This window comes from Chlamydomonas reinhardtii, chromosome 3, assembly GCF_000002595.2.
Source record: "Chlamydomonas reinhardtii strain CC-503 cw92 mt+ chromosome 3, whole genome shotgun sequence".
Classification (NCBI taxonomy): domain Eukaryota; kingdom Viridiplantae; phylum Chlorophyta; class Chlorophyceae; order Chlamydomonadales; family Chlamydomonadaceae; genus Chlamydomonas; species Chlamydomonas reinhardtii.
The window spans coordinates 3,186,608-3,212,218 of record NC_057006.1 but is presented as its reverse complement, the minus strand read 5'-3'; the positions used below and the strand labels follow the sequence as shown (position 1 = coordinate 3,212,218).

Here is a 25,611-nt window from a genome sequence, read left to right as displayed (position 1 = left end):
ACATGGATGTAAGATATTCAGGGCCCGAGAGCTATACTCGCGGACTGAAGAAAGTCAAGATGTCCATGGACTCGCGAGGTCGCTTCTCGCTCCGGCCGAGTTTTCCCTGCCGCCTATTTTTCTACAATAGGGAACAGCACGTAATATTACGTGGCGCTCGCGGTTTGTGCCAGTATGGTACTTTTTGTCGACACAGGCAGGCACGCACGCACGCACGGACAGGGGCAATCCTGGGGGGCTTCGCCCCCCCTGGATCGCTTCGCTCAGGGGGCTCAGCCCAAAAAGGAAGTCCAAACGGCACCCCGCCGAAGACCGCCGCCACCAATAATCCACTACCGTATATATACCTCCCTACCTGCTGCGGTTTCCAACCATCCTGCCTCATGAAGCGCAACTGATAACCACCACTTAATGCGGCACACGTACGGCAACAGTACGAGAGGAACCGCCGAGTCAGATACTTGGTAATGCCCTTGTCTGAAAAGACAATGGGGCGAAGCCAACATCTGTAGACTGTAGTCTCATGACTGAACGCCTCTAACTCTCAGTCAGAAGACGTGCTACATACGCACCTTCCATGGCGCACTGCTTGCGGGCTGCTCAGCAAGCAGCCCAAGGTGCACGCACATGGTGTCTGTTGCAACAGCTGCGGGTCTCCCTCTTAACCTACCCGGGCCTGACACACGGACCGGCACCCGGACCCAATCACGCAACACACGCACACAACCTGCTCACGACACACGGCCAGTCACCCGGCCGCCGCAGCCTCTGCTGCAACAAACAGCCCCGCATGCATACACTGACAACGAATCGGCCGCTGCCGCGCACTTGCCGGCGGGGCGGCCAATCCCAACCGCTACAACTGGCAGGTCCCAACCGACGCACCGCGACAAACTCCACATCCAACCCCGGCACTACCGTATCTACTAGCTAGCTAGCACCGTACGTAGTAGCTAGCGGCCGGCTGCAGTAGACATGGCGCGGAGATCCCATAAGTCCCCACTTGCCGTACGTACGCGGCCGCGGCCTGTGTAGAGTTCCCCATACACGTGCGTCAGCACGGCGGGCGCAGAACTGCGAGCGAACACTGCCATTGATAGGGACCTGACAGCTTTGCCGCTCATCATGGTGCGTGCGGGTGCGGGCGTGCGGCCTTACTTGGGTGCATGCATGCGGCTGCTCTGTTTGTCTCTCTCCCTCCCACTGTCCCACACCCTCCATCCTCCGACTGCGACCCGCATGTGCGTTGACAAACGAGTGGGCGGAGGGAAGGGGCTGTGGGGTTCAAGTGCCAATGCACAGGGTCGCTTCGCGAGCTTACAATTAAGGTCACGTATGTCGCCAAGCAAGCACGTTGTCTCGCTCGTAGCCATAGTGTCCCGCCGTGGCCCGCCTAGCACGCCCCCCCCGCCCCCCCCCCGCGGCCCCCGCCCCCTTCCCCTCACCTTAGCCTAACGCTTCTCCAGCAGCGCGTCAAGCTTGCTCCCAATCGCGTCGAACTCTTGGTCGAACTCGCTCCGCATCGCATCAAACTTGTTCCCCATCGCGTCCACTTTGCTCACTATTTCGCTCCCCATCGCATCAAGCGTGTTCCTCATCTCGTCAAAGCCTAGCGACTTTCTAATCGACTGCAACTGCATCGCAAGGAACACTTGGCTCACCACGACGAAACCGCCAAGGATTGCAATAGCACGGGGCCCGCCGGACAAAGACATTTTGTTGATTGTTGAAGTGTCCTCGTGTGCAAGCGCACTTAAGAAAGAGCGGGCAGAGTGGCAAACATACTGCGAACAGTCCTGCAAACAGTCCCTCACTTGTCCACAGAATACTGCTATAGGACTATGTGTGAACTCCTTTGCAGCGTTCCCTGAACTGCTGATATGGAATGAGGTCCAGGCTGCCGCATGTGCATCGGGGCGCAGTCTTGAGTGGACTTATTAATTTCCGCCGGAAACGCGCGACGCGGCTCAGGCCTTCTGCTGGGTCACCAACTGCAGCCCGCGGCCCTAGGCGGTATGCGCGGGTGGCCGCTGCACGCTGAAACCTCACATGCCGTGCTGCCGTGCGCGCCCGTAGCAACCACGGCCGGCGCCGTTATCGGGTCATCAGCAACTCCTAGCTCCCGCGCGCCCCACCCCCACACACGCACTACGCGCATGCATGCGCAACACGTGGTCGGACGACTGCCAACACCGCTGTTGGGTCCTGACAGCATTGCCGTGCACTCGACTGACGTCTAAAGGATAACCCTGCAATCATCACTCAAGAAGGAAGTCCAAACGGCGCCCCGAAGACCGCCGCTACCAATAAACCCCTACCGTATACCGCGTGCGTATACCGCCTCCGTGCGGACTCGTTTCAACCAACCCGCCTGGAGCGCAACTGATAACCACCACTTCATGCGGCACACGTACGGTTGCACACGCGCAATCATCCTGCACGTCGCCCTGCGGTCTGCCAATCCTCTCCTTTGGCTTGCCCAATTGCCCGTCCCAAACTCCCAGGCGCAAACGGTTATTGATCAGAGTAGGCTAGATTAGGTAATCCCTGACCTCTCCGCAACACAAACCTCCCTCGCCAACCAACCTGCCGCCGCCGGCGGTGACATACGAGCGCCTAGTGTCGACACTCTCTACCTGTACTGTTTCATAACCACACGCACCACACATCTACACGCACACGCACACGCACACGCACACGCGCACACACGCACACACGCACACACACACGCACACGCGCACGCGCACGCGCACACGCACACGCACACGCACACGCACACACACACACACACACACACACACACGCCAGCAGCCAGTCTGCGTACTATGTCTTGGTCTCTTCGTGCGCCCTATTCTGCTTTTCGGATGCATTCTAACACCCCACACACATACACACATCCCCGACCTTGTGCTTTGCTTACGCACAATGTATGTGCCGCCCGGGCGCGCGTTCCTGTCTCCCTTGACACCTATCCACACACACATACACACACACCTAAACTTTCGTTTCGTTTTTTAACACACCTAAACACACACGCACAATCTCTCCCCCGCTAGCCCAGGCACAACCCCAGCACGTCGTCCAACAGCCCATCGTCCTCATTGGCATCTGCAGCTGCAGCTGCAGCTGCTGCCGCAGTAGCAGCTGCGGCGGCGGCGGGCGCGGCGTATCCAATGCCGCCGCCGCCCGGTGCCGAGCTGTGGGAGGAGTAGCCAACCACTGGGGTCATGTACGTGATGGGGACTGTTATAGCTGCTGGCGGCACCGCCGGAGCCGCCGCAGCCGCCGGCGCCGCTGCGGGTAGCGACGCCGCCGGCCGTGCGCTTGTGATGAGCGGTTGCGGCTGGGGCTGCTGCTGGTAGGGATTCGCGGGGGTGGCAGTGGCGACTGGGGGCGTGGCGGCGGCCGGCGGCGCGGCGCCGCCAAAGCCGCCGGCCGCGTAAAGCTGCTGCTGCTGCTGCTGCTGCTGTTGAAGGTACGGGTGTGGCTGTAGCATGGCGGCGGCGCGGCTGGCGGCGGCGGCATGGGTCAGCAGCGCCGTCGCCCCACCCGCCAGCCCTACTGCCGCCGGCGGCGCTGGCGTTGCCGTTGCGTAGGGGTTGACCGGCGGCGGCGCCGCCGCGGGAGCCGCAGTGGGGACGGTCTCGGCTGCGCCTGCGCCTCCGCCTGCGCCTCCGCCTGCGCCTCCGCCTGCGCCTCCGCCTGTGCCTCCGCCTGTGCCTCCGCCTGCACCTCCGCCTGCACCTCCGCTGTAGCCGCGGCTAAGAATGTCGGCGGCTGCGGCGACCGCGGCTGAGGACGTCACGCTGTGCGGCAGCCCGCCCGCCGTATGATGCAGCTGGGATGGCGGCGGCGGCAGCGCCGCCGCAGGCGGCGGCGGCGGCGGCGGTGGCGGAGGAGAAGGCTGCGCGAAAGCAGAGGTGGAAGCTGCGGGGGAGGCGGCGCTGAAGAAGCCGTAGCTGCTAAAACCGTCAAAGCCGCCGCCGCCGTTGCCCTCGCTCGGGACCTGCGGCGGCGCCGCCACCGCCGCGGCTTGCCGCCCGGCCGCCTCGCGGGCGGCGTTCGCAGCCACCGCCGCCGCCGCCGCGGCAGCCGCCGCCGCCGCCGCGCTTGACCGCGTACCGCCGCCACCGCCACCGCCACCGCCACCGCCACCGCCACCGCCACCGCCAGCATCACCGCCGCCGCTCGCCATCGCGCCCGCCACGCTGCGCGGCACGAACGGCGGCGCATCCACCTTCAGCCCCCGTCCTCCTCCGCCTCCTCCTCCTCCTCCGCCGCCGCCGAACCCTCCGCCGCCCGCCGCCCTCTCCGCCTGCAGCATCTCGCGCGCCAACGCGTCATCCGTGGGGAACTCCAGCAGGCACGCCACGTCCAACCCGCCGCCGCCGGCGGAGCTGCCTGGCCCCAGCAGCCCCACGGCGTCTCCCGCCGCCAGCCCCGCCGCCACTGCCGACGCCACGCCCTCGGACCTGAAGCTGGCAGCAACGGCCACGCCGCCCTCGAAGGACTGGAAGGCCTGCGACAGGGAGGAGGGGGAGGAGAGATGGAGGGGGTGGTCAGGAGGAGGAGGGGGTGAAAGGGGAGGGCACTCGAGGAGCAGGAGGAGCGGGAGGAGCAGGAGGAGCAGGCGCGGATTTCCCACCGCGCGTGTATTTCCCCAACCCCCGCCTCCTCCCTATCAGGGCACTCGAGGAGAAGGAGGAACAGGAGGAGGAGGCGCACACTTCCCACGCGTACGTGTCCCCACCCATCCCCGCCCTCAGCCCCCTCACCGTCATGGGCCCGTACCGATCCCGCCCTCCGCCCCCTCACCGTCATGGGCCCCTACCGCCCCCGCCCCCTCCCCTCACCGTCATGGGCCCGTACCGCCCCAGCACCGCCGCTAGCTGGTTGTCCGCCACCCGCGGCGCGCCCCGGAACAGGCTGCCGTACAGGTGGCGCAGGCAGGGCCCCTCCAGCAGCAGGTGGGGCGTCAGGATGTCGGGGCCGGGGACCTGGGTGGGGTGCGGGTTACGTTCATGATTGAAGGGGGTTACACGCATTAAGTTTACGAAGTGAAGTCGTAGGGGGGGGTTGCAAGGATGTTTGGGAAAGCGGTACAGGATGCACTGAAGACTGGGGGGGCTGGAGAGGTAAGGGGAGAGGCAGGTGTGCCGCCGGTGTGCGGGCGCGCGGGTGTGGAGGAGTTGAAGATGCGGGCAAGGGTGGGGACAACAGACAGTCATGGCATGTCAGGAGGCGGGGTGCCTGCGGTGTGATATGCACGTGTCCACATACACGTGGTTTGGTGTGCAGCGCGGGGGTTGCGGGGGGGCCGTGGGAGGGCGCACAACTAGATATGTGACAGGCTGGCAAGTGGTAGCGCATCAATCTATCCACGTGCGCGCCCCACCTTGAGCAGCTGCAGCGCCCGTAAGATCGGGTCCTCCCGCCGTGCAGGAGCAGCCGCCGCCGCCGCCGCCGCCGCGCCGCCGCCAGGCGCCGCCGCCTGCGCCCCCGCGCCTGTGCCCGGGCCTGCCGACGCGCCGCCCACACGGCCGCCGCCGCCGCCGCCGCCGCCAGCGCCGACGGGCCTCAGGCCGGCGGCGGCGGCATCGGGCCCGGTTGGGACGAGCGAGGGGAATTCCATCTCCGTCATCTTGGGCCGCTGCTGCTGCGGTTGTGGCGGCGGCGGTGGCGGAGGAGGCACAGCCGGCCCCGCCTGTGCGCCGAACCCGGCGGCGCCCGCTGCGTTGTTGCCGCCGCCGCCATAGCCACCGTAACCGCCATAGCCGCCGCCATAATGATGATTGCTTGCGCCATTGGCGTCGCCGCCGCCGGTGCCGTCACCACCGTCCCACACCGGCCGCACCGCAAAAGGCACCTGTGCGCTCTCGCGCCACGCCGCCCGCTGCGGCGCGCCCGCCGCCGCCGCGGCCTCCGCCCCCGGCCCCGCCGCCGCCTGGCCTCCCTGCTCCCCCTGCTCCTCCGCGTTCGCGTCCTTAACTTTCATGTCCAGCACCACTTTGACGCCACGCCGCCCGCCGCCAGCCTTGACGCCGCGAATGGCGTTCACGCCGCCGATGATCGGCGCCGCCTCCACGTCCTCAGGGCGGCCGGCGGCGGCGCCGCCGCCGCCGCCACCGCCGCCGGCGCGCTTCGTTTCCACTCTCACCTGCTGATCCCCCTGACGCCGATGAAGCGGGACCAGCGTCACAGCGTCGAGGTCAATCAGGTCCGCCGCCTTGGGCTTGTCCTCTTCCTCCTCCTTTTCAGGTTCCGCCTCGTCCTGGCCCCCCCCCTCCTCCTCATCGTATTCCCCATACTCCTCATACCACTGCTTCTGCCGCTGCTGCTGCTGCGTCTGCTGCTGGTGTTGCTGCTGCTGCTCGCCCTTGCCGCCGGCCGCCGCCGCCGCCGCCGCGGCGGCGGCGATGGCCGCGGCGGCTGCGGCCTTGCCGTGCTTGCCGGCCGCGGTGGCGGCGAGTTGGGAGGAGGTGTACAGGGGCTTGCTGAAGCGCGGCGCCTCCGCCGGGCCCTCCATAATGATGGCGGTGAGGATGACGCCGTCACAGCCGCCCGCGCCGGCGGCAGAGTCGCCGCCGCCGCTGCCGCTGGCCGCGCCGGCGTCGCCCGCGCCCGCGCCTGCGGCGGCGGCGGCGGCAGCCCAGCAGGGGATGCCGCCCGCATGCTGCTGCTGGCCCTTGGTGGGCTGTGTGTCGGAAGAGGCACAGGCAGGCATACGGTGCGTTATTTGTGGCTGAAAAAGAAAAAAACGCATTGCAAGGGCAGTTGTGTTGCAGAGGTGTTGCGTTCAGGATTGTCAGGAGCGCGCCAGGGCCCTTGAGCAGCTAGCACACCCATGTTCGCTCAACAACCAACTCGGCACCCCCAGCCAAACACACAACGCCCTCCATTCAACCCCACAACCCACCACCACGCCACCTCCACCCCACACCCCACCTCCACCCCACCCCCACACCCACACACCCACCTTGGGGTCCTTGAGCCCCGCCCACTCGGGCCGCCCCCGCCGCAGCAGCGTCTCCAGCTCGCGCCAGCAGGCCGGGTAGTGGTAGTCCAGACTGCAGCCGCCGCTGCAACGCACCACCAGCCGCTGCTGGCGCGGCCCCACCGCGCCGCCGGCGGGGTCCTCGCAGCAGCGAATGGCGGCGGCGCCGCCGCCGCCGCCGGGCGCGGCGCGCGCCGCCAGCGGCGCCGCCAGCAGCTCCGGCCGCAGGCAGCAGCGGCAGGCGAAGGGCGCGGGCGCGTGGGGGTCGTCCTCGTAGGCGTTACTGGTGGCGGCGGCGGCGGCGGCGGTTGTGGTGGTGGCGCCGACGACGACGCCGTCTGTGGCGGCGGCGGCGCCGTTGCCGCCGCCGCCGCCGCCGGCGTTGTCGTCGGCGTCGGCGTCCAGCCCTAGCTTCTTGCGGAGCTCCTGGCGCTCCTGTGCGCCCGCAACGCGGAGCCCGGAGGCAGGAGCGGCAGCCAACCAGTTGGTACGACGCGTTCTGGAGTCCGGCAGCTAGCTCAGCCCACGATGCAGAAATGCAAGCCCGACTTCCACCCACAACCGCACCCTCAACCCCTCTGCAGCCCAGCGCCCCCGCCCCAGCCTCCTCACGCCACACGCCCGCACCTGCAGGATGAACTCACGCAGCTGTACACCCGCGTGCTCCGCCTCCGCCACCCCGCGCGCCTCCGCCTCCGCCTGCCGCCGCCGCCACTCCTCCCGCCGCTCCCGCTCCCGCGCCGCCTTCGCCGCCGCCTCCTCCCGCGCCTTTGCCTTGGCCTTCTTCCGCGCAGCGGCCTCCTTAGAGGCGCCGTCCTTGCCGCCGCCGGAGGCGGCGCCGGCTGGCGGCGCGGCGGCGGCGCCGCCGCGGGCGCCGCCGCGGGCGCCGGAGGCGAAGAGGTCGGTTGGAGCGCCGAACAAGGGGTCTGCAGCGGCGGCGGTGCCGCGTGTGGTGCCGGCGGCGGCGCCGGCTGCTTCGCCGCGGTTTCGCCCCGTCTTGGCGGCCGCTTTCAGGGCCCTGTGTGCGCCGCCGGAGATGGCGTGTGTCTTATACTGCACTGTGCATTATACTGTGCCTCTCTGCGTTCCTTTTCCTCCTCCATACTTTCTAGCACTCCCCCCCTTTGCTCACACTCTACTTCACAACGCATCTTTTCTTTTTACTCACTTCCGTGACTTGGATCCAGACGCCATGCCGCCGTACAGGATCTCGTCCTCGCCGTTGGCCGCCGCGCCCTCAGCCCCGGTGCCGCCCCCACCCCCGGTGGTGTTGGTGTTGAGCCGCTCCAGCAGCAGCTGCCCCAGCGGCGAGCCCGGCATCGCGCCGTTGGCCGCCGCCATGCCTACCAGCGTGCGCAGCGTGGTCTCCTGAGCCTGTGTGCGTGTGCGTGTGTGTGTGTGTATGCGTGTGTGTGTGTGTGTGTGTGTGTGCTCTAGGAAAACACGTCAACATGCACCGCAAGCGCGCATAATGACGCACATCGCCAGCCCACTTTACACACACCCGCCCCCTAGCCCCACTCCCTCACCTTGTTGAGTGGCCGGCCCGGCACCAGCCCCGCCGCGTCCAGCAGCGCCGCCGCCGCCTCCACGTGCCCGCCCGCCACCGCCAGGCTCAGCGGCGTGCAGCCGCCGGTGAGGCCCGCGTGCTGCATCAGGCTGTTGCGGACCTGCGTGGGGGAGGTTAGCCATTCATGATTAGTTAAGAAGAGAAGGCGTAGCCAGGAACAGTGGGGGAGGGGGGTGAAGCCGTGGCTGGGAGTAAGTTGGGATGGTTTGGTTGGGAGTTGGTTGGTTGGGGTGGTCTGGTTGGAGCTCGTGCGGACCAGGTGAAATGGTGCTGGACGCTGCCATCAGCAGCACGGGGCGCGGGGCAACCGTGGTGCAGCAGCGCATTCTTGCCTTCATGCGGCTCGGACACACGCATACACACACACACACACACACACACACACACCGTTTCTGTTGTTCAAAACACACACACGCTTCCACACACGCTCTCGCCCACCCCACCTGGCGGGTCTGGCGCCGGAACCATTCCAGCAGCTCCTGGGGGTTGCGGAACTTGCGGCCCGACTGCGGAGGAGGAGGGAGGACGGGGCGGGGGAGAGCAAGGGTGAGCAAGGAGTAGACACTGGGCAAGGGGTCACGTGAGCAAGAAAGGAAACAGAGCGAATGCATGGTGTGTGCATACGTTTGCGTTCCTTTCCTTTCCCCTAGATGTAACTTGTGTTGCCATGCAACCTCGGGTCTCTGGTTTCGTGTTGGAAATGGTGTAATAAAAATACAAACACCCCATCACTCACGCTTCGCACACCCCCTCACTCACGCTTCGTAGCACTTCGTCGTATGCCAGTAGCAGGTCGGAGGCGGACTCGGGCCCCGCGCCCGCCTCCAGCAACAGCCGGCAGCAGGCGGCGGAGCCGGAGCCAGCGGCCCGCAGCAGCGGCTGTGCAGGGCGGGTGCGTGTTTGGGGGTTCCATGCATGGTTAGTTAAGACGAGATGATGGGCGCGGGCGGAGGAGCGCGTGCAGCGGGGTGTGGGTCTCATATAATGTATGCATTACGTTCGCACGTGACGTTTGTTGGTGTGTGCATTTTGGGACTTGTGAGCCACGGCAAGCCATGGACATGAACCACTGTGCAAGAGAGCGCGTGGCCGAGGCGACACAGCAATGTACGGCGCAGCAAGCGGATGTCCCCATGGGCAAACCGAACACAGCATAACCGTAAGGCGTGTGCTTATCAACACACAAACACACAAACACCCCGCGCTATGCGCTTAGTTTCCTTTGTTTCCTCTATTAAACACACGCCACACGGCGCCCGCTGCCCCCACGTACCTCCTCCCCGTCCAGGTCCCTCAGGCTGGGGTTGGCGCCCGCCGCCAGCAGCGCCGCCACGGTGTCAGCGTGCCCGCGCGCCGCCGCCACGTGCAGCGGGGAGTCGCCGTAAGAGGTCTATGCGGGGTGGGGTTCCACGTACGACGAGTCAGGAGAGGGTGATGGTTTAAATGTGTGTATGTGCGTGTGTGCGCGAGGTGGCGTGTGAGCTGACAGGCACACACACGCACGCCCTGCCCCACCACCCCTTCACTGCCTTTGCGGCGGCCGCTCCCCGTCCCCTGCGTTGTGTGTGAGCCCGGCACCCTCGGGTATTGGGCACTGCGCCGCCTACACGGCCTCTGTGAGTGTCCTTTCCTTTCACAGACAAGCACACACACAAGCGCCCTTTCCCTTTCCCTCCCTTTCCCTCCCTCCCATTCCCTCCCGGCCTCCTCGCTCCCTCGCTCACCAGCACGTCCACCGGGTAGCCCGCCTCCAGCAGCGCCCGCACCACGCCCGTGTGCCCGGCCCGCGCCGCCGCCGCCAGCGGCTCCGGCCCCAGCTGCTGCACCAGCGCCTGCTCCTTGGGGCCGGGCGGCGTCACCAGCGACAGCTGCGCAGCGTGTTGGAGGGTGGGGGGAGCGGGTGAGCAGTGGAAGGGAGGGGGAGAGTTGTAAACAAGCAGCCCAAACTACAGTACAGCGGGGGGCAGCGGAGGGGTAGGTGGGTGGTTTGGGGCGGCGGGTGGCGGGTGCACGGGGCAGGTGGGGACAGGACGGGGCAGGGCGGGGCAGGGCAGGGCGCGTACACAACATATGCGCACACGCTTCACCTCCTTGCCCTCTCCAGCCCTCCCTCTCCCCGCTCCCCGCTGTCCTCCCGCACCTTGTTCTTCACGCACACGGCCTGGCAGGCGCAGAAGCAGCCCAGCCCCAGCGAGCGGCTGCCGCCCACGTCCCGCGCCGCCCGCAACAGCTGCTTGCCCAGCGCCCGCTGCTTCTCCTGAGGGTGTGGGAGCCAATGAACACACACCGGACCGCAGGGCGCGCGATGGATTATGTTGTGTTGGGATGCAGGTACACAGAGCATAACCCCTCGCCCTATACCGCTTTCCCCCACATCCTTGCAACCCTCCTATAACCACACGTCTCACCCCCAGCGCCACCACAGCGCTCCGGCACCTGGCCAGGATGGCCCGCACCACCTCCACATAGCCGCGCGCCGCCGCCATAGTCAGAGCGTTGTCCTCCGTGCCGCCTGCGCGCCGCAGCCAGCAGCAGCAGCAGCAGCAGCAGCAGCAGCAGCAGCAGCAGCAGCAGCAGCAGCAGCAGCAGCAGCAGCAGCAGTAGCAGCAGCAGCAGCATTAGGGCAGCAGTAGCAGCAGCCAGCAGCAGCAGCAGCACCATCAGCAGTAGCAGCAGCAGCAGCAGCAGCAGCAGCAGCAGCAGCAGTAGCATTAGGGCAGCATCAGACGCACCACCAACCCCAACCCCAGTCCCACCAACCCAGTCCCACCAACCCCACACAACCCAATCACCCGCATGCCACCTCCAAACCCCAAACCCCCAAACCCCACCCACCCCAACCAACCCCCATCAACCCACCATTTCCCGCCAGTGGGTCCGCCCCCGCCGCCAGCAGCACCTCCGCCACCGCCGCGTGCCCGCGCCCCGCCGCCAGGTACAGCGGCCCCAGCGCGTTGCTGCTGAAGAAGGCGGGGGTGGGCGGGAGCGCCGCCAGGGCGGGGTGGGAGGCGCCCAGCGTGCCGCGCAGTGCTGCCAGCTGCAGCGCGCCACCGTGGTCCTGTGAGGGCATGTGTGAGGGGGGGGCGTGTGAGGGGAGGGGTGTAGATTCCAGCCCAAGCTAAATCGAACCCAACGCAAGGGGGTGTGCGCGTGCGCGTGTACGCGTATGTGTGTGTACGTGTGCGTGTCGTGTGTTAAAGAGCACAAGGAAAACGTTGCGCAACGACAGTGTATGCGATGCAGCAAAGCGACGGTTTACGGATGTTACGTGTGTGTGTGTGTGTGTGTTGGGCTGCCTGCGTGCACACCGCACTAACAACTCCGACCCCCAACACCCGGCCTTTCAACAAACACACACACCCTCCTCCCTCCTCTCCCTCCTCTCCCTCCTCTCCCCTCCCTCCTCTCCCCTCTCTCCCCACCCTCCCCGCCCTCTCCCCTCCCTCCTCTCCGCCGCCCCTCCCTCCGCCTCCCCTCTTCCCCTCACCAGCGAGCACATGAGGTCCAGGTCCATCTGCGGCCCGGGCTTGACGCCCAGCCCCTGTCCACCCTCCTCCTCCTCCTCCCCGTCCTCCTCCTCCTCATCATCCTCCCCTCCCTCATCATCCGAGCTGTCCGCCATGAATCGACCCGCCAGCCCCTGCTGCAGCCGCCGCACGTCCTGCAGCGTCGCCGTCTGCGACAGCCCCGGCTTCGCCATGTCGAACTCCATGCCCTGCCCCAGGATGAGCACCAGTCGCTGGTCGTCGGGCGCGGCGCTGCTGACGGCGGCGGCGGCGGTGCTACTGCCGCTGCGGGCGCTGCTGCAGCCGGCCAGGAAGGGAATGGCCTTGGAGCCCTGCGTGAGGATGACGGCGGCGTGCGCCACCTGCCACAGCGGCGTAGAGCTGCGTGCGTGCATAGCGGGGCGGGGTGACGAATTTACATTCAAGATCATTCGAAGTGGTGAAGGCGTAGCCAGGAACAGTAGTATAGCAGGCACGTTGATACCCAAGTCCGGGGGATTGCAGGGATTGAACATTGGGGAACAGGATATAAGCAGGGGAATCAGGGGACAGCACGTAAAAACGCGGTGGGGAGGGGGGAGGGGAGGCAGGGCAGGGGCAGGGGCGGGGGCAGATGTTGGCAAAGAGGGCACGCGCGCTGGGTAGCTAGCGGTGTGGACGGCACCAGTGCTCGCCAGGACAGCGCGCGGATGCCGTGCAAGAACACTGCGCACACGGGACACACACTGAGGCGCCTGGCGCGGCAGCTGCCCGCGCCACGACCACACACACCCACCGCAGCGCATTGATGCGGATCGATCTGCCGCTCCACCCCCACATCACCACAGATAGCCGCCGGAGCTGCGCCTGTGTGTATGCGGTTTCCAATGTTTGGAGAAGTGTGCGCATTCATATGTGTTTGTGAATGTGTGTACCGTCAGTGTGTGCGCGTGCGCGCGGCGCGGCTGAGGTTGGGTGGGCGCGTTCAAACACAGGCAGCAACTGATGGAGCCCCTGCGTGCCAAGCCTGCCCGCCCCAGGTTTCCCACACCACCCATGCTGCAGACCCTCCTCCCCCGAAGCGCCTCCTCCACGCCCCTCCTGCCCGCCGCTCCACCACCCCTCCACCACGCCTCCGCCTCACCTCCGCCTCCGTCTCCCCCGCAGGCAGCTGCTGCCGGAACAGCAGCAGCGACGCCGCGCGCTCAGGCTCCGTGTCCGTCACCTCCTCCACCGTCAGGCCCGGAGGAAACGACACCTGCGCGGCGTCACGAAGGCGCCGTGTGGGCGGGCGGCGCGGGGGGCGGCAGAGTACGGTGCATGAAGCAAGAAGTGAAGTAGCAGTGGGGGCTCCAGACAGTTCCTGGTCTGCTGGTTACGGATGACGGCGCACGCCACACAGCGTGCACACAGTACACACCGTACCAGTCAAGGCAGCCCCGTACACGCCTTATGCCAGACCTTACACACACACACACACACACACACACACACACACACGCACGCACACACATACACACACACACACACGTGCGTACCTGGCGCCCGCCATCGAAGTCGTACACGGCCACTATCTCGTCGGCCCCCGGCAGCGGCGGCACCGGCGCACGGCGGCCGCCGCGTTTGCTGCCGGGCTTGCCGGCGCGTATGGCGGTCTGGAACTCATCGACCCAGTAGCGCAGGTCTGCATGGAGAGAAGCGTGCAAAGGAAAGTGCAAACACGCGAGCAAGTCCAGTCGCGGCAAAGTCGGGTCAAGAGCAGTGGTTCTAATTGGGCAAGGCGGCACCGGCCGCGGCACCGGCATTGGCACCAACGCCGGCTGCTGCCACCCATTTAGCGACCGGTGTGCACTCGCATGGCCTCATTTCCCCTGCACACGCTGCGCGTGCAGGGGCCATCCCACAGCCGCTACCTCCCATTCCGTTCCCTCTCAACCCAACGCAAAGGAGCGCTACGGTTTGGACCCATGGACAGCGTCTCGGCGACGCAGGCCCGCCGCACTCCGCCGCCCTCCGCCACCTTCCGCCATACTCCGGCGGACAGGCTCCAACAGACGGACAGAACCCCCCCCCCCTAGGCGGCTGCTGCTTGCCGCCTCACCGTCCTCAACCCAGGCCACGTAATCCTGTGTGTAGCCGAACTGGTCCGTCAGCGCGAGCGAGCACAGCTCCTCCTGCCGAGCGCGGGAGGATGAATTGTGAAAGGCGTGAATGGCGTAAATGGCGGCATGGAGGGAGGGGGAGGGGTGCGTGCGCAGCCATTGTGAGCGATGCTGCCGTGGACGAGAGCGTGGTGAGGAAGCTCGGGGCACCGGGAAGAGAGAGGAACGATGCTTGGGCCGGCGGCAGCAGCGTATGCGGGTGAACCGCGGGCCGGCACACGCGGCACACCGCCCCCCTCAGCCGCTGCCCACCGCCACCGCCGCCCGCATCAGCGTTTGCCGTTTCCAATGAAGTACTTCCACCATGCGCGCTGCTTGGCAGGAGATACCAACAAGTGGCGGGAGATCTGGCAGAGTAAAACCCGGTGGCTCACCGGATCGAGTTGGTACACCCATATCTTGTCCCCTGACTTGACATGATTGCTCGCAACGGTGCCACTCAGCTTCACCCCGGTCGAGCTGTTGATAAACATGCGATGCGCTTGCGCCTCATGGTCGCTCCACTTTCTGTGTGTGATGTAGCTCTTCCAGACCTTCGAAATTTGGGTTGTGCTGTTTGCTTTAAAGGCTGTTTCCTTGTCATCGTGACAGACGACGAACTCGACTACTTGAGCCATTTCTACCTTTTGTCTATTTTATCATCCTATAACTAACGTTTGTGGTGATCTAGTGTTGCTGTTCCTGGCCTGGCGGACCGGCTCACAGGCCGCCATCAGCATGGCATCGCCCTCGGGGCACGAAACCCCAGCTCATGTCCCGACACTCCGATGTAGATGGGCAACGCGACACTTCATGGGCCCGGCATCCAGGCCGTTCAAGCTCGAATGCTGATATACAAACCTGCTGCACGAGCCCGCCCTTATCCGCAATGGATTGCCTCCACTTACACATATGGCACCCACTTGTCCTCCCGCATCCCATGCGGCGCCTGGCTATGGCACTAGGTCTGACCCCCCGCATACACACCACCGTTGCGCAACAAACTACGGCAGCATTCCGGAGACTTCTAACCCTTGTCCGCGATGCACGCGCAATCCATTGTATGTAAACCGGCAATAACTCACGGTACACAGCCACACTGCGCAATGCCCTGCCGCGTTCGCCCTGATTATGTCAGTCCAGGTGCGCATCAGCAGCAAACTGCTCAACACTGTCCTGACAGCTACATTGCAATTGTGTTCAACTCTCATCCGTGCAACACAGGGCTGATTTAGGGCCAACAGACGATGCAGGGCAAGGCAGCGTACTGCATGCTTCAGCCACCACTTGTTTCCCCAACCCGTGTACGAGACGCTCTGACGTGTCCCAGTTCAAAAGAAGCACATGCCCCAGCCCACATCCGACCCGCCCCAGCCCAAGTGCCAACCCCATCACCGAAACCCTAGAAAGGGCCACGACTGCACGGCGAAGCCGCGCCCCATGACCATGACGCCATGCGCCTGTGCGCCACACTCACACTCCTCTCACGCCTGCCACCCCACCACTGCTCGCCGCATACCGTACCTGCCCCTTTGGCTAGAGTCATTACATTCCTCCCAACCCTCATCCTGCTTTCCATCCGCGGCCTAGCGCTCTCTCTACTCATCCTCGTCCGTGCGCGGCACGGGCACATAGTCCCAGCTCTTAATGTCCAGCTTCCCCTTCATGGCCTCCAGCTCCGCCTCCAGGCTGGGCACGTCGGAAGCCGCCGCCGCCGCCGCCCCCGACCCCCCGCGCTTGCTGGCGACGGCGCCTCCACCGCCTCCGGCTTGCCCCTCCCTGAGCCCGTACCGCCGCCGCATTCGCTCCATGGGGTCTAGCTCCTCCACCATGTCCAGGCCGCGGGTGGCGTTCTGGTTGGGTCAGGAGGGGGAGGGGGAGAGTTGTCGAGGGGGGAGAGGGGGAGGGGGAGAGTTGTCGAGGGGGGAGAGGGGGAGGGGGAGAGGCGCTGGGCGGAGGGGTGGAGGGGGGGGTGGCGGAAAGGGATGCGGTGGTGGGCTAAGCGGAGGATGGGGACCGGCCATAGAAGCATGTGAGGTCGTAGGCGTCAGACTCTAGGCGTCAGACTCTAGGTGCTGTTTAGCTCGGTCAAGGGACCTGAGCTGGGGGGTTGAGGACGGCCCTGGTGTTCTGGGACCGCACACCGGCTGTCGGGAACCCCACACACGCCCGAACGCACCTGGAGCTGCCGCTTGCTGTCCACCAGATGCGCTAATGCGTACCAGCCTCCCAGCATGAACAGCATGAACGGCACGCCTACTTGGAGCAACGAAGCCTGCTTCTTAGCCATCGTCGTTCCAAACGTATGCTGCCCAGGTTTTGTTTCAAGGCCTCAAAGCATTAGCAGTTTATGTTAGCGCATTGTACGCGACCCTCTGGACCTATCATAAAAGTACCGATAGACGGCAGTAATCAAACATGTGGAATGATGATGCACACGATTGAGCCGAAACGGGGCTTGCTCGCATTTGTACTAGTCAACAAGTAAATACTGTTTGACATCTGCATCATCCGTCATCCAATCTTGCAACACTCGAAAAAGCTGGTCCCGAGCAACAGCCCGCGAAAGGTTCTCTCTAACAGCTGGCTGAGTTTTGTGCGGACGGCTGTTTCATCTGTGCCTCAACGTAAACAAAGCGACACATACTATACCTGCTGAGCCCTTTGCCTTCCTTGTTTTGATCCTCGGCAAGCGCGATGGAGAAAAGCGACAAGCCCAACAGCCCCTGGAAGCTATTACTCGTAGGATTGCTCGCGCTAGCATGGTGAGGTGACTGGGACGGGTTGACGGGAGTACGAGCACAGTGTGCAGGAGCTAACCCTGCGCTCGGGACCCCCTTCCACTGCCGTGTGCCGTCTTTTGTGACTCACAGTGGCTTCTTGACCATGAACTTCCACCACGTAAGCTTTACGACTACCGAGGGTACTGTGAGAAGCTGAACATCTGGCGTGTCGTGGGCTGGGAAGCAGGGGGGTGCAAGTTACCGCCGTCGGAGGACGCTGGTGCAACTCAAACTGGCGCTCAGCAGCACAGTCGATTCGTTTACCGTCATGCTGTCGCCCACGCATACCCACAGATCCTGCAGACAACACACATTCATTTGTCATTAGCCCAGCACCACAAGGCGCACGCCTTCTGCGCGTTCGCGGGCTGTAAGGTCGAAGGTGCGCTCCCGCACGGGGCCCATCAGTGTCCTTCCGTTTGCGTCGGCGCGCCGCATACCGTACGGCATCACCCACCATCTGAGCAGGGACTGGACAAATCCACCACACACACGAGGCCCCACCCACTCCCGCACCCTTTCCCAGCCACCCCGTGCATGGCTCCTCGCCGGCAGCGTTCGGCAACCCCTCGCCCCACCTCCTGCCTTCCCTTCTCCCGCTGTCCCACGCCCCTGTTACCCTGCACACATGCTGATACGCACACGCACACGCTCGAGCAGACACGGCCGCGGCCGCTGCCCAGAAGCTGGCAGACGAGAAGCTGGCCAACACCACGGCCGCCATGATGGCGCGCGTGTGCGGCTCGCCGGCCATTGACGGGTGCGTGCGTGCGTGTGTGGGTGCGGCGTGCCGGCGCGGGTCGGTGCCTGGGCGTGGGGTGCGCTGCTACCGAGGCCCCGCAGCTGGCTCGGGTGCCTGGGCGGCGGCTCGGCGGTGGCTGGGCGGCAGACCTTGGACCCACGGCTTGGGTGGGGCACCAGCAGCCAGTGTGGCCAGCGGTGGCCACCAGTGAGGAACAGCGTACAGTTACCTGCTGGCCTGGATGGGGGGGGCTCCAGGCAAGGCCCAGCCAGGCATCCGGGCGGCCGGGCTCCGGCATGGCCGCCCACTTGATCCACCGCCACTTGACCCGCCCGGTGGCGCGTTGACACCGCGGGGTGGCCATCACGTCAGCACTCGCGGCCGCCCCCGGTCCTGGCCGCGCGCAGGTACTCGCACGTGGTGCCCAAGTGCCTGGAGGACTCGCCCACCGCCAAGTGGTGGGAGGCCTACTACGCGGCGGGCGGCCGGCAGAAGGACCTGGTGGTGCACATCGAGAAGGCGGCGGACTACGACGGCCTGGCAGTGTGAGTGCGGGTAGAGGAGAGGGAGGAGGTGGAGGAGGAGAGGAGGAGGAGGAAGACGGTGGAGGGAAGAGGGTATTGCAAACAGGGTGGCCTGGCCGCGTGTGTGCGTGTGTATGTATGTGTCTGTGGTGTAGGTGGAGATGGAGGCGCGGAGACGGGGGCGAGGGAGAGAGAAACGCGTCGAGGTGGCGCATGCTGTGTGGACGGCGGGGTGATGTGTTACGTGGGCGCATGGCGCGCATGCACGGCCAAGCTTCAGGGGGAAGCGGACTCGCCTGGCGCTGGGCAGGGGTGGATCCAGCGGCTGTGCCAGGCACGGGGATGCCGCCGAGCCGCTTGTCATGTTGTGCCTCCCCTCCTCACGCCCTCCTCTGTGTCGCACAGCTTCTGGGGCATCAACAACAAGAAGGCCAACGTGGAGGAGTGCGCGGAGCACTGCAGGAGCCACCAGCCCAACATCGTGGACGGTGAGGACCGAGGGACTGGGAGGTTCACCGTATTGCTAGGAGTGCTGACAACAACCCCCGTCCCACGTCTGCCCCCGCAGGCCCCTTCAAGAAACTGCCCTGCAACGCCTTCGCCTTCTGCCCCGACGAGGTGTGCTTCGAGCCAGACGCGCACCACCACACCAAGGGCGACTGCTGGCTCAAATTCACGGAGGGACCCGCCTACCCCGAGGTGCGGGCGGAGGGCCTGAGCGCCTGAGCACCTGAGCGCGCGGCGCGCTGCCTTGTGTCGCGGTGTCGTTTTCAACTCAGCCAGCGCAGTCATCTGTGTACTGTACACAGTGCAGATGGGGCCGGCTTGTTATGCGGGCAGCCACCCACATGTGTCCGTCGCGCCGACCGTGCCCTGACCGTGCCCCGCGCCTCGTGCCCCGGCCCTCCCTGCTGCTGACGTTGACGCTGAACCACGCCCTTGGCGCAACGGGAACCCCGTTCCCACTGCGCAGGTGAACATGCGCGGCAACCTGCCGCAGAGCTACCGCTCGCGCCACCCCACCGCGCCGCAGCGGGTGCAGTGGCAGTCGGGCGTGCTGTTGCCGCCTGGCGTCATGATCACCAACGGGACGTGGGGGCCGCGCTGGACCTGGTAGTCGGGAGGCGAGGCGTGGGCAGCGCCGCTGGGGCGCGGAGGAGCGCAAAGCAGGATGGAGCCGGAGGGGCACGGGAATGTGGAGCACTGGGACCGGAGCCGGCAGGTGTGTCAGGCGTCTTAGTGGGTTTGGGGGGAGCGGAGGAATGGGGAAGCCGCCTCCTGTGTCAGGGGCGCTGGCGTGGAGTGGTCAACGGGCAGCAGCGGAAGGCTCCAGGCCGGCGTGTGTGGATCGTTGTGCGTCGGTGCCTGTCACGTGGTTACAATCTGGGGGCGAAGCAGCGGCGGCGGCGCGCGGGGGCCGCGGGATCTAAGCGGGCGTGGCAGCCACGCAGGAGTATGGCGTGGCGGTGAGGTGTTGGAACGAAGCTGTGTTTGCGCCATTGCAAGACATGGGCGGAGGTGCAGGGTCGAGGAGTGATGATGAGGCGGGGAATGAGCGTGATCCACTGACGGTAGTGTCTGCAAAGCAAGGAAGGCGGCCGTATGGGCTGTTGACTCCTGGCCGTCAGCCCATGGCATTGCATGCGATTGGAGGAGGTGTAAGCCAGGTGATGCTATGGGGGGCAGGGGGGCGCGTACGAAACAAGAATGCCGGCCGTGCACTCATCTACACTCGTCACCATCGGCTGCACCCTACGGGACCTCGCCAACCTGCCTTGAACCCTGTCCCATCACACATCTACACTCGTCACCATGGCGTGTGAAACAGAATGGAACATAATGCAGGGACATTAACGCAGGGTCCCAGGCGCTAATTTACAAGAAATAGTTTGATGCTAAGCTGTAATACTAGCAGCTGTGTTGTTACTTCCTGAGGAACTGCTGCGTCAGCGGGGCAGTGCGCATTACTATTCCGGCGCCTGAGCGACATCAAACCTGGAGCGGTCTCGTGGTCCTGATGCGCTTACTCCGCACTGCGCCTAGGCACGGTGCAGGTGAGCTCGTGGTTAGACGCTGGAAGGAAAATTGTCCAGGGAAATATCGCCGACCCGCAAATCCGTCGAGCGACGCGGATACACACCCAGCATACCATTTAATTTAAACACCGCCGACATAACCGCTTGCTGCGCGACAGGCCGCTCTCGCCCCCAGCACCAGCGCTGCGCCTGCTGCCTTCCCGCCAGCCCCGCCGGCGCTGGGGCTTCGCCCCCGGCAGGCCTGTCCGTCGCCACCATGGCCCATCTATCCTCCTCCTCCTCTTCGGCCTCTGCCTCGGCGGCGGCGGCCGACGGCTCCGCGGCGGCTGCGGTGCTGGCGCGGGTGCGCAAGGCGCTGCCCAACGGCCGCGACCTGAGTGAGGCCTTCCCAGCCATACCGCCAGGTGCGGCGTGGGAAGCCGTGGTGGCAGCCCGGGCAGTCAGGCAAGGGGCTGCTGCCTGGGGCCTGGGCGCGTGGGGCCTGGGTGCGGCTGTAGCTCGGGAGTGGCGGCTTTCCCCCGTGTCGCGTGCGCCACGGAGCGTAGCGCGCGGGGCGCTGGTGGCGCCGGCGCTTTGTGGTGCTGGTGTTGCTACTGGCGCTGATGCTGCTGGTGGTGCTGGTGTTGCTAGTGGCGCTGGTGTTGCTAGTGGTGCTGGTGTTGCTGGTGGTGCTGGTTTGTGTTGGGGTGGTGCTGCTAGTGGTGCCGGTCCGCCGGGAGGATCCAACCACGGCCCCTGGCACCGCTCACTGCCCACTGTGTATTGCTGCCGCATACACATACGCCCCATTGATCCCTTCTCCCACCCCACCCCTGCGGAGACTTCATTCATTGGGCTGGGGCACATCCAACTCTTCCCCACCCCTGCATCCCCCTGCGCTTCAGGCCGTGTGGTGCGCTGTGCCAACCCCGCCTCCACCAGCCCCGAGGACGCCGCGTTCCTGCTGCGGGAGCTGCGGGTGCGAGACCTGGTGAGTGGCGCAGGGGGTGGGGCAGGAAGTGGATGGGGCGGTGTTGCTTACGCCACTCCATCTAGTAAGGCGCATGAGGGCGGGGGGAAAGCAGCATCTGCCCGACCCCAGCGGTGAGGGACCCATGCATGCCGCTCACACCTGCACCCCCGAGCGCCTCTAAACCCGGAAGTGCCTCGCCGGCTCGACTCCATGGGCCGCCCGCTCCACTCGGCCCCAGGGCCACAACTCACAACACCTGCACAACACACACACACACACACATACACGCTCCTTTTCCCTGCGCCCGCTCCTGCAGATTGACCTGCGTGCGGGCGAGGAGATACAGGAGGATGACCCGGGGTCTGTGCTGATGGCGGCCACGTCCATGCGGCTGTACGCGCGGGGGTGGCTCACACCGGGGCAGGTGGGCGGGCGGAGGTGGTGGTGGGGACGACTGGGGCAGGTGGGCGGGCGGAGGTGGTGGTGGGGACGACTGGGGCAGGTGGGCGGAGGTGGTGGTGGGGACTGGGGTGGGTGGGCGGAGGTGGTGGTGGGGACTGGGGCAGGTGGGCGGGCGGAGGAAGCGGCGACGACTGGGCGGGTTGGGTGGGCGGGTGGATGGTGGGAGTGTCGCAGCACAGAAGCGGGGAGCCAGGCAGCAGGACCAGGCAGCTACGGCCTCACCCGCATTCGGCTGCAACCAGCTGCCGCCCTCCTCACCGCGCCTTACCCCCCTCCCCCCGGTGGTTGCATACTTGCATCCGTGTGTGTATTGCGTACGTGCAGCTGTTCGTGCGACCCGACCCATTGGCGTCCGCAGCCACCTCGCCGCGGCCCGCCACCGCCGCCTCCACCTCCGCCTCAGCAGCCTCCACCTCCTCCACCTCGCCTCCAGCACCCTCCACCTCTCCACCAACCCCCTCCACCTCAGCCCCCTCCACATCAGCCCCGTCTCCCCCTCCCGCCGCGGCGCCACTGCCCACCGCGACGCGGCACCACATCTCCCTGCTCGACCGCGGGCGCTACTACCTGGCCCTGGCGGCGCGCATCCCCGCCGCCACCACCGCCGCCGCGCTGCTCACCAACATCGTCAGCAAGCCGGCGGCGCGGCGGCTGCTGCTGCCGTACGTGAACGGCGGCGGGCTGCCGCTGCTGTACGAGATGTTGCTGGAGAGCTCGCGGCCGGAGATGCGGCAGGTGCGTGTACGTGTGTGTGTGTGTGTGTGTGTGTGTGTGTGTGTGTGTGTGTGTGTATGTTGAGAAGCGAAACGAAAGCAGACGGCGCCGGTATGCGTGTTAGGAAAAAAGCACAAGAAAGCGCACAGGAATGTGTAGTACGGGGGTGCAAGGACCCCGGCCGTGTTAAGGGAGCGCATTCACACATACGCACACACACACACACACACACACACACACACACACACACACAAACATACGCATACGCACACACACACACACACACACGCCTCTCTTATCGCCGTTGCCATTCACATGCCCGTGACACTTCCTCGCTGCCACCCTATGCTCATGCTTCCACCTTTGCCTATAGGTGAGCTCGACTACGACCAGCGGGCGGGAATCCGGGAATTAGGCGTGCTGGGTAAACGTTGTTTAGCGCGCCCAGGGTGCGGAGCATGGACGCATACAGGTGCATCGCGGGGTCAGGCCGAATGGTCGCCCGTGGGGTTCCAGGCTTATCGCGGGTAAGTATGACTACCTGGGTCACGACAGTCACGCAACGCTCGGTAAAATGGTGGGTATCGGTAAGTAACTCCATCGCGTCGTTGGGCGGGCTTTCGTTCCGTTTTTTAACACACACACACACACACACACACACACACACACACACACACACACACACACACACACACACACACACGCACGCACATGGATTCGCATGCGCATGCGCAGCGTCGACCTTCCCCTTGAGCTTCCTAGCACACTGAACAACGGGCGCGGGTGCGGGCGTGCGTGCAGGTGATGGAGGTGCTGCTGGCCGCCGCCGAGCGCCGCCACGCCGTGCTGTTCTTCTGCCGCGCCGGCAAGGACCGCACCGGTCTGGTGGCGGCGGCGGTGCTGGCGGTGGCGGGCGCCAGCGAGCAACAGATCATCGAGGACTACGCCAGGTGCGCGTGGGGGTGGGTGTGTAGGTGTGTGTAGGCTTGTGTGGGTGTGTGTGGGTGTGGGTGTGTGGGTGTGTGTAGGTGTGTGTGTAGGCGTGTGGGTGTGGGTGGATGTGTGTGTGTGTAGGCGTGTGGGTGTGGGTGTGTGTGGGTGTGTGTAGGCATGTGGGTGTGTAGGTGGGTAGGTGGGTAGGCGTGGAGGGGGGATGTGGGGCGGGCGGGGCCAGGGGCCGGGCGGTTGGCAAGCCGGGGAGTTGGGGCTGCTCGTGCGCGACAGGACGATGCAGGCATGCAGCGACACAAGTGCTTGACTGTGTGCCGGGGAACTGTGTGTCATTGTTCTGCGTGTGGTGCTGTGTACGTGCCACGTGCGCGAGTGAGTTCACGTGTCGCGGCGTTACTCAGCATACTGTCGTGGTACGACCCCTACCCCATTCTCCCTATACCGTATCAGGGGTTGCAATGACTCGCAAGGAGTAGGCCCTGTTGGGCCGGCGCTTTGGGGGTCATTCTATAGTTCACGATACATACCATGCCGCGACACGGGCGGCCGGGCGTCTGGAAACGCAGCTGCTTTTGTCTTCGCGTGTATTTGTGATTTGCGTCTCATCTTCAATACGCTCGCGCCTTGCTCCAACGCCCTCTTCCAACAACGCGCCTGCTATACTTCTGTTCCTGGCTAAGCCTTCACTTCTTAAATAATCATGAATGTGACCCCACGCCCTCCAACCGCCCCTTCAGGTCCGACGCCTTACACCGCGTGGCGCTGGCGGGGCTGGAGAGCCGCGAGGAGCTGGCGGGTCTGGACATGGCGGCGTTCGAGAGGGCGCCGCCAGAGGTAGGCGGGGCGGGAGGGGGTGGCGGGAGGGCGCAGGAACGGGGTGGAGAGCGGATGGGGTGGAGAGCGGGTGGGGTGAAGAGCGGATGGGGTGGAGAGCGGGTGGGGTGGTGCGGCGGGGCACCGTGCAGGGGTGGCTAGATGCGAGGCGGGGTGGTGGTGGGGAGGTAGATAGGCGGCTGCTTGCCAGCGCATGGCTCCCTAGCAATGCCGATTTGAACTTCCTTGCGGCAGCTTCTCTTGCCCCACCTCACCTGACTCGCTCGCTTGCCCCCTGCCCTGCGTCTGAGTGTCTTGGCTTTCTTCCTGAGAACGTGGACAATCTCCCTTAATCATGAAAACACACACACACACACACGCCTCTGCCCCCCTCAGGTGATGGCCGCCACGCTGGCCTACGTGCGGCGGCGGTACGGCTCCCTGGCCGGCTACCTGGACAGCGTGGGCTTTGGCCGCGACAAGCAGGAGCGGCTGCGGGCGGCGCTCACCGGCGCCGACTGGTGATCTAGTGAATGTATTTTATAATGCAGGTGATGTGGTGGAAGTTGCTGGGGGAGAGGTGAGGTGAGGTGGGAGTGAGGCGGATGTGTACAATTATGCCGAACTCGAGCCCAGCATGAAGTAACAAGCCTAGGTGTCGGCACGGGTGTTTTCGCATTGGCTGGGCGAGTATGCTGGCAGTAGCACTAGCGCTAGCAGCGGTGTGGGCCACTGCGGTGCAACTGCGGTTTTGGGTTGGGGGGTTGTAGATACCAGCCCAAACTGAACCGAACCCAATTCAAAGGAGCGAGGAGGAGAGGAGCGGGTTGCCTGCCTCATTAATTCCAATGGCTGGGGGCGCTGGGGCGCGGGCCGTGCGGCGCGGCGCAGCGTGTTTGCCCGTGTGGCGGAGAATGTGTGTGTGTGTGTGTGTGTGTGTGTGTGTGTGAATGTGTGTGTGTGTGTGTGTGTGTGTGTCGCGTCGCGGGGCCGGCGGCGTCTAGTGCGGTCGAACCGGAGCGAGCGAGGTGGATGGGCTGCCGGGTTGGGCCGATGTGGGCGTACCACAGCGTGTGTGTGCACGACCAGCGCCAGGCCCGGCGTGCGCGCTTGGGTTGCGTTGGGCCACGGGGGTGGCAATGTTGGCAGTGTCGGCAGGTACGGCGGCAGTCAGCGGACGTGGGCGGCCAGTTGTAGGTCGGCATTTGCGGTGCCGCTGTGCCCGGCGTGGGTGTTGCGGGACCTTTCAGGCCGCCGGCCGCATCAGGCAAAAGTGGGCGCTGCTTGTGGGAGGAAGGCTCCTGCTACACTGCTGCGCTAGGCGCGGTGCTGTTGCAAGACCTGTGAGGCCACAGACTTGCATTGGTAATTCTTGCAGGTGCGGGCTTTCGATTGTGCGTAGTTGATGTAACGGCCATGATGCCATGATGCCAGGCGCATGCGG

At 65.4% G+C, this 25,611-nt stretch overlaps 5 protein-coding genes across 5 annotated transcripts; 2 read left to right on the top strand and 3 right to left on the bottom strand.

The window, feature by feature from the left end:
* Window positions 1-450: 450 nt before the first annotated feature.
* On the bottom strand, window positions 451-1,832 carry CHLRE_03g165471v5 (uncharacterized protein). Its single transcript, XM_043060781.1, has 2 exons — window positions 1,446-1,832; window positions 451-1,027 (listed from the first exon to the last, which is right to left on the bottom strand). The coding sequence occupies exon 1, from the start codon at window positions 1,638-1,640 to the stop codon at window positions 1,452-1,454; it is 189 nt and encodes a 62-aa protein (XP_042925910.1). The 5' UTR covers window positions 1,641-1,832; the 3' UTR covers window positions 451-1,027; window positions 1,446-1,451.
* A 98-nt stretch (window positions 1,833-1,930) lies between these two features.
* On the bottom strand, window positions 1,931-14,842 carry CHLRE_03g165450v5 (uncharacterized protein). The gene is made up of 20 exons (XM_043060780.1): window positions 14,586-14,842; window positions 14,151-14,223; window positions 13,588-13,733; window positions 13,194-13,307; window positions 12,846-12,916; window positions 12,052-12,451; window positions 11,424-11,622; window positions 10,973-11,076; window positions 10,705-10,821; window positions 10,289-10,432; window positions 9,838-9,954; window positions 9,324-9,443; window positions 9,008-9,070; window positions 8,524-8,664; window positions 8,163-8,368; window positions 7,622-8,012; window positions 6,977-7,429; window positions 5,396-6,694; window positions 4,854-4,997; window positions 1,931-4,519 (listed from the first exon to the last, which is right to left on the bottom strand). The coding sequence occupies exons 1-20, from the start codon at window positions 14,682-14,684 to the stop codon at window positions 3,053-3,055; spliced, it is 5,868 nt and encodes a 1,955-aa protein (XP_042925909.1). The 5' UTR covers window positions 14,685-14,842; the 3' UTR covers window positions 1,931-3,052.
* Window positions 14,843-15,082: 240 nt separating this feature from the next.
* Window positions 15,083-16,572, bottom strand: CHLRE_03g165400v5 (uncharacterized protein). The gene is made up of 2 exons (XM_001703480.2): window positions 16,370-16,572; window positions 15,083-16,043 (listed from the first exon to the last, which is right to left on the bottom strand). Exons 1-2 carry the CDS (start codon window positions 16,478-16,480, stop codon window positions 15,789-15,791), a joined length of 366 nt encoding a protein of 121 aa, XP_001703532.1. The 5' UTR covers window positions 16,481-16,572; the 3' UTR covers window positions 15,083-15,788.
* Window positions 16,573-16,692: 120 nt separating this feature from the next.
* On the top strand, window positions 16,693-19,980 carry CHLRE_03g165350v5 (uncharacterized protein). Its single transcript, XM_043060779.1, has 8 exons — window positions 16,693-16,955; window positions 17,064-17,091; window positions 17,268-17,355; window positions 17,634-17,733; window positions 18,123-18,260; window positions 18,645-18,727; window positions 18,808-18,938; window positions 19,213-19,980. Exons 2-8 carry the CDS (start codon window positions 17,077-17,079, stop codon window positions 19,354-19,356), a joined length of 699 nt encoding a protein of 232 aa, XP_042925908.1. The 5' UTR covers window positions 16,693-16,955; window positions 17,064-17,076; the 3' UTR covers window positions 19,357-19,980.
* A 122-nt stretch (window positions 19,981-20,102) lies between these two features.
* On the top strand, window positions 20,103-25,590 carry CHLRE_03g165300v5 (uncharacterized protein). The gene is made up of 8 exons (XM_043060778.1): window positions 20,103-20,293; window positions 20,434-20,679; window positions 21,160-21,245; window positions 21,544-21,651; window positions 22,014-22,424; window positions 23,205-23,353; window positions 24,092-24,188; window positions 24,564-25,590. The coding sequence occupies exons 1-8, from the start codon at window positions 20,257-20,259 to the stop codon at window positions 24,690-24,692; spliced, it is 1,263 nt and encodes a 420-aa protein (XP_042925907.1). The 5' UTR covers window positions 20,103-20,256; the 3' UTR covers window positions 24,693-25,590.
* Window positions 25,591-25,611: the final 21 nt, after the last annotated feature.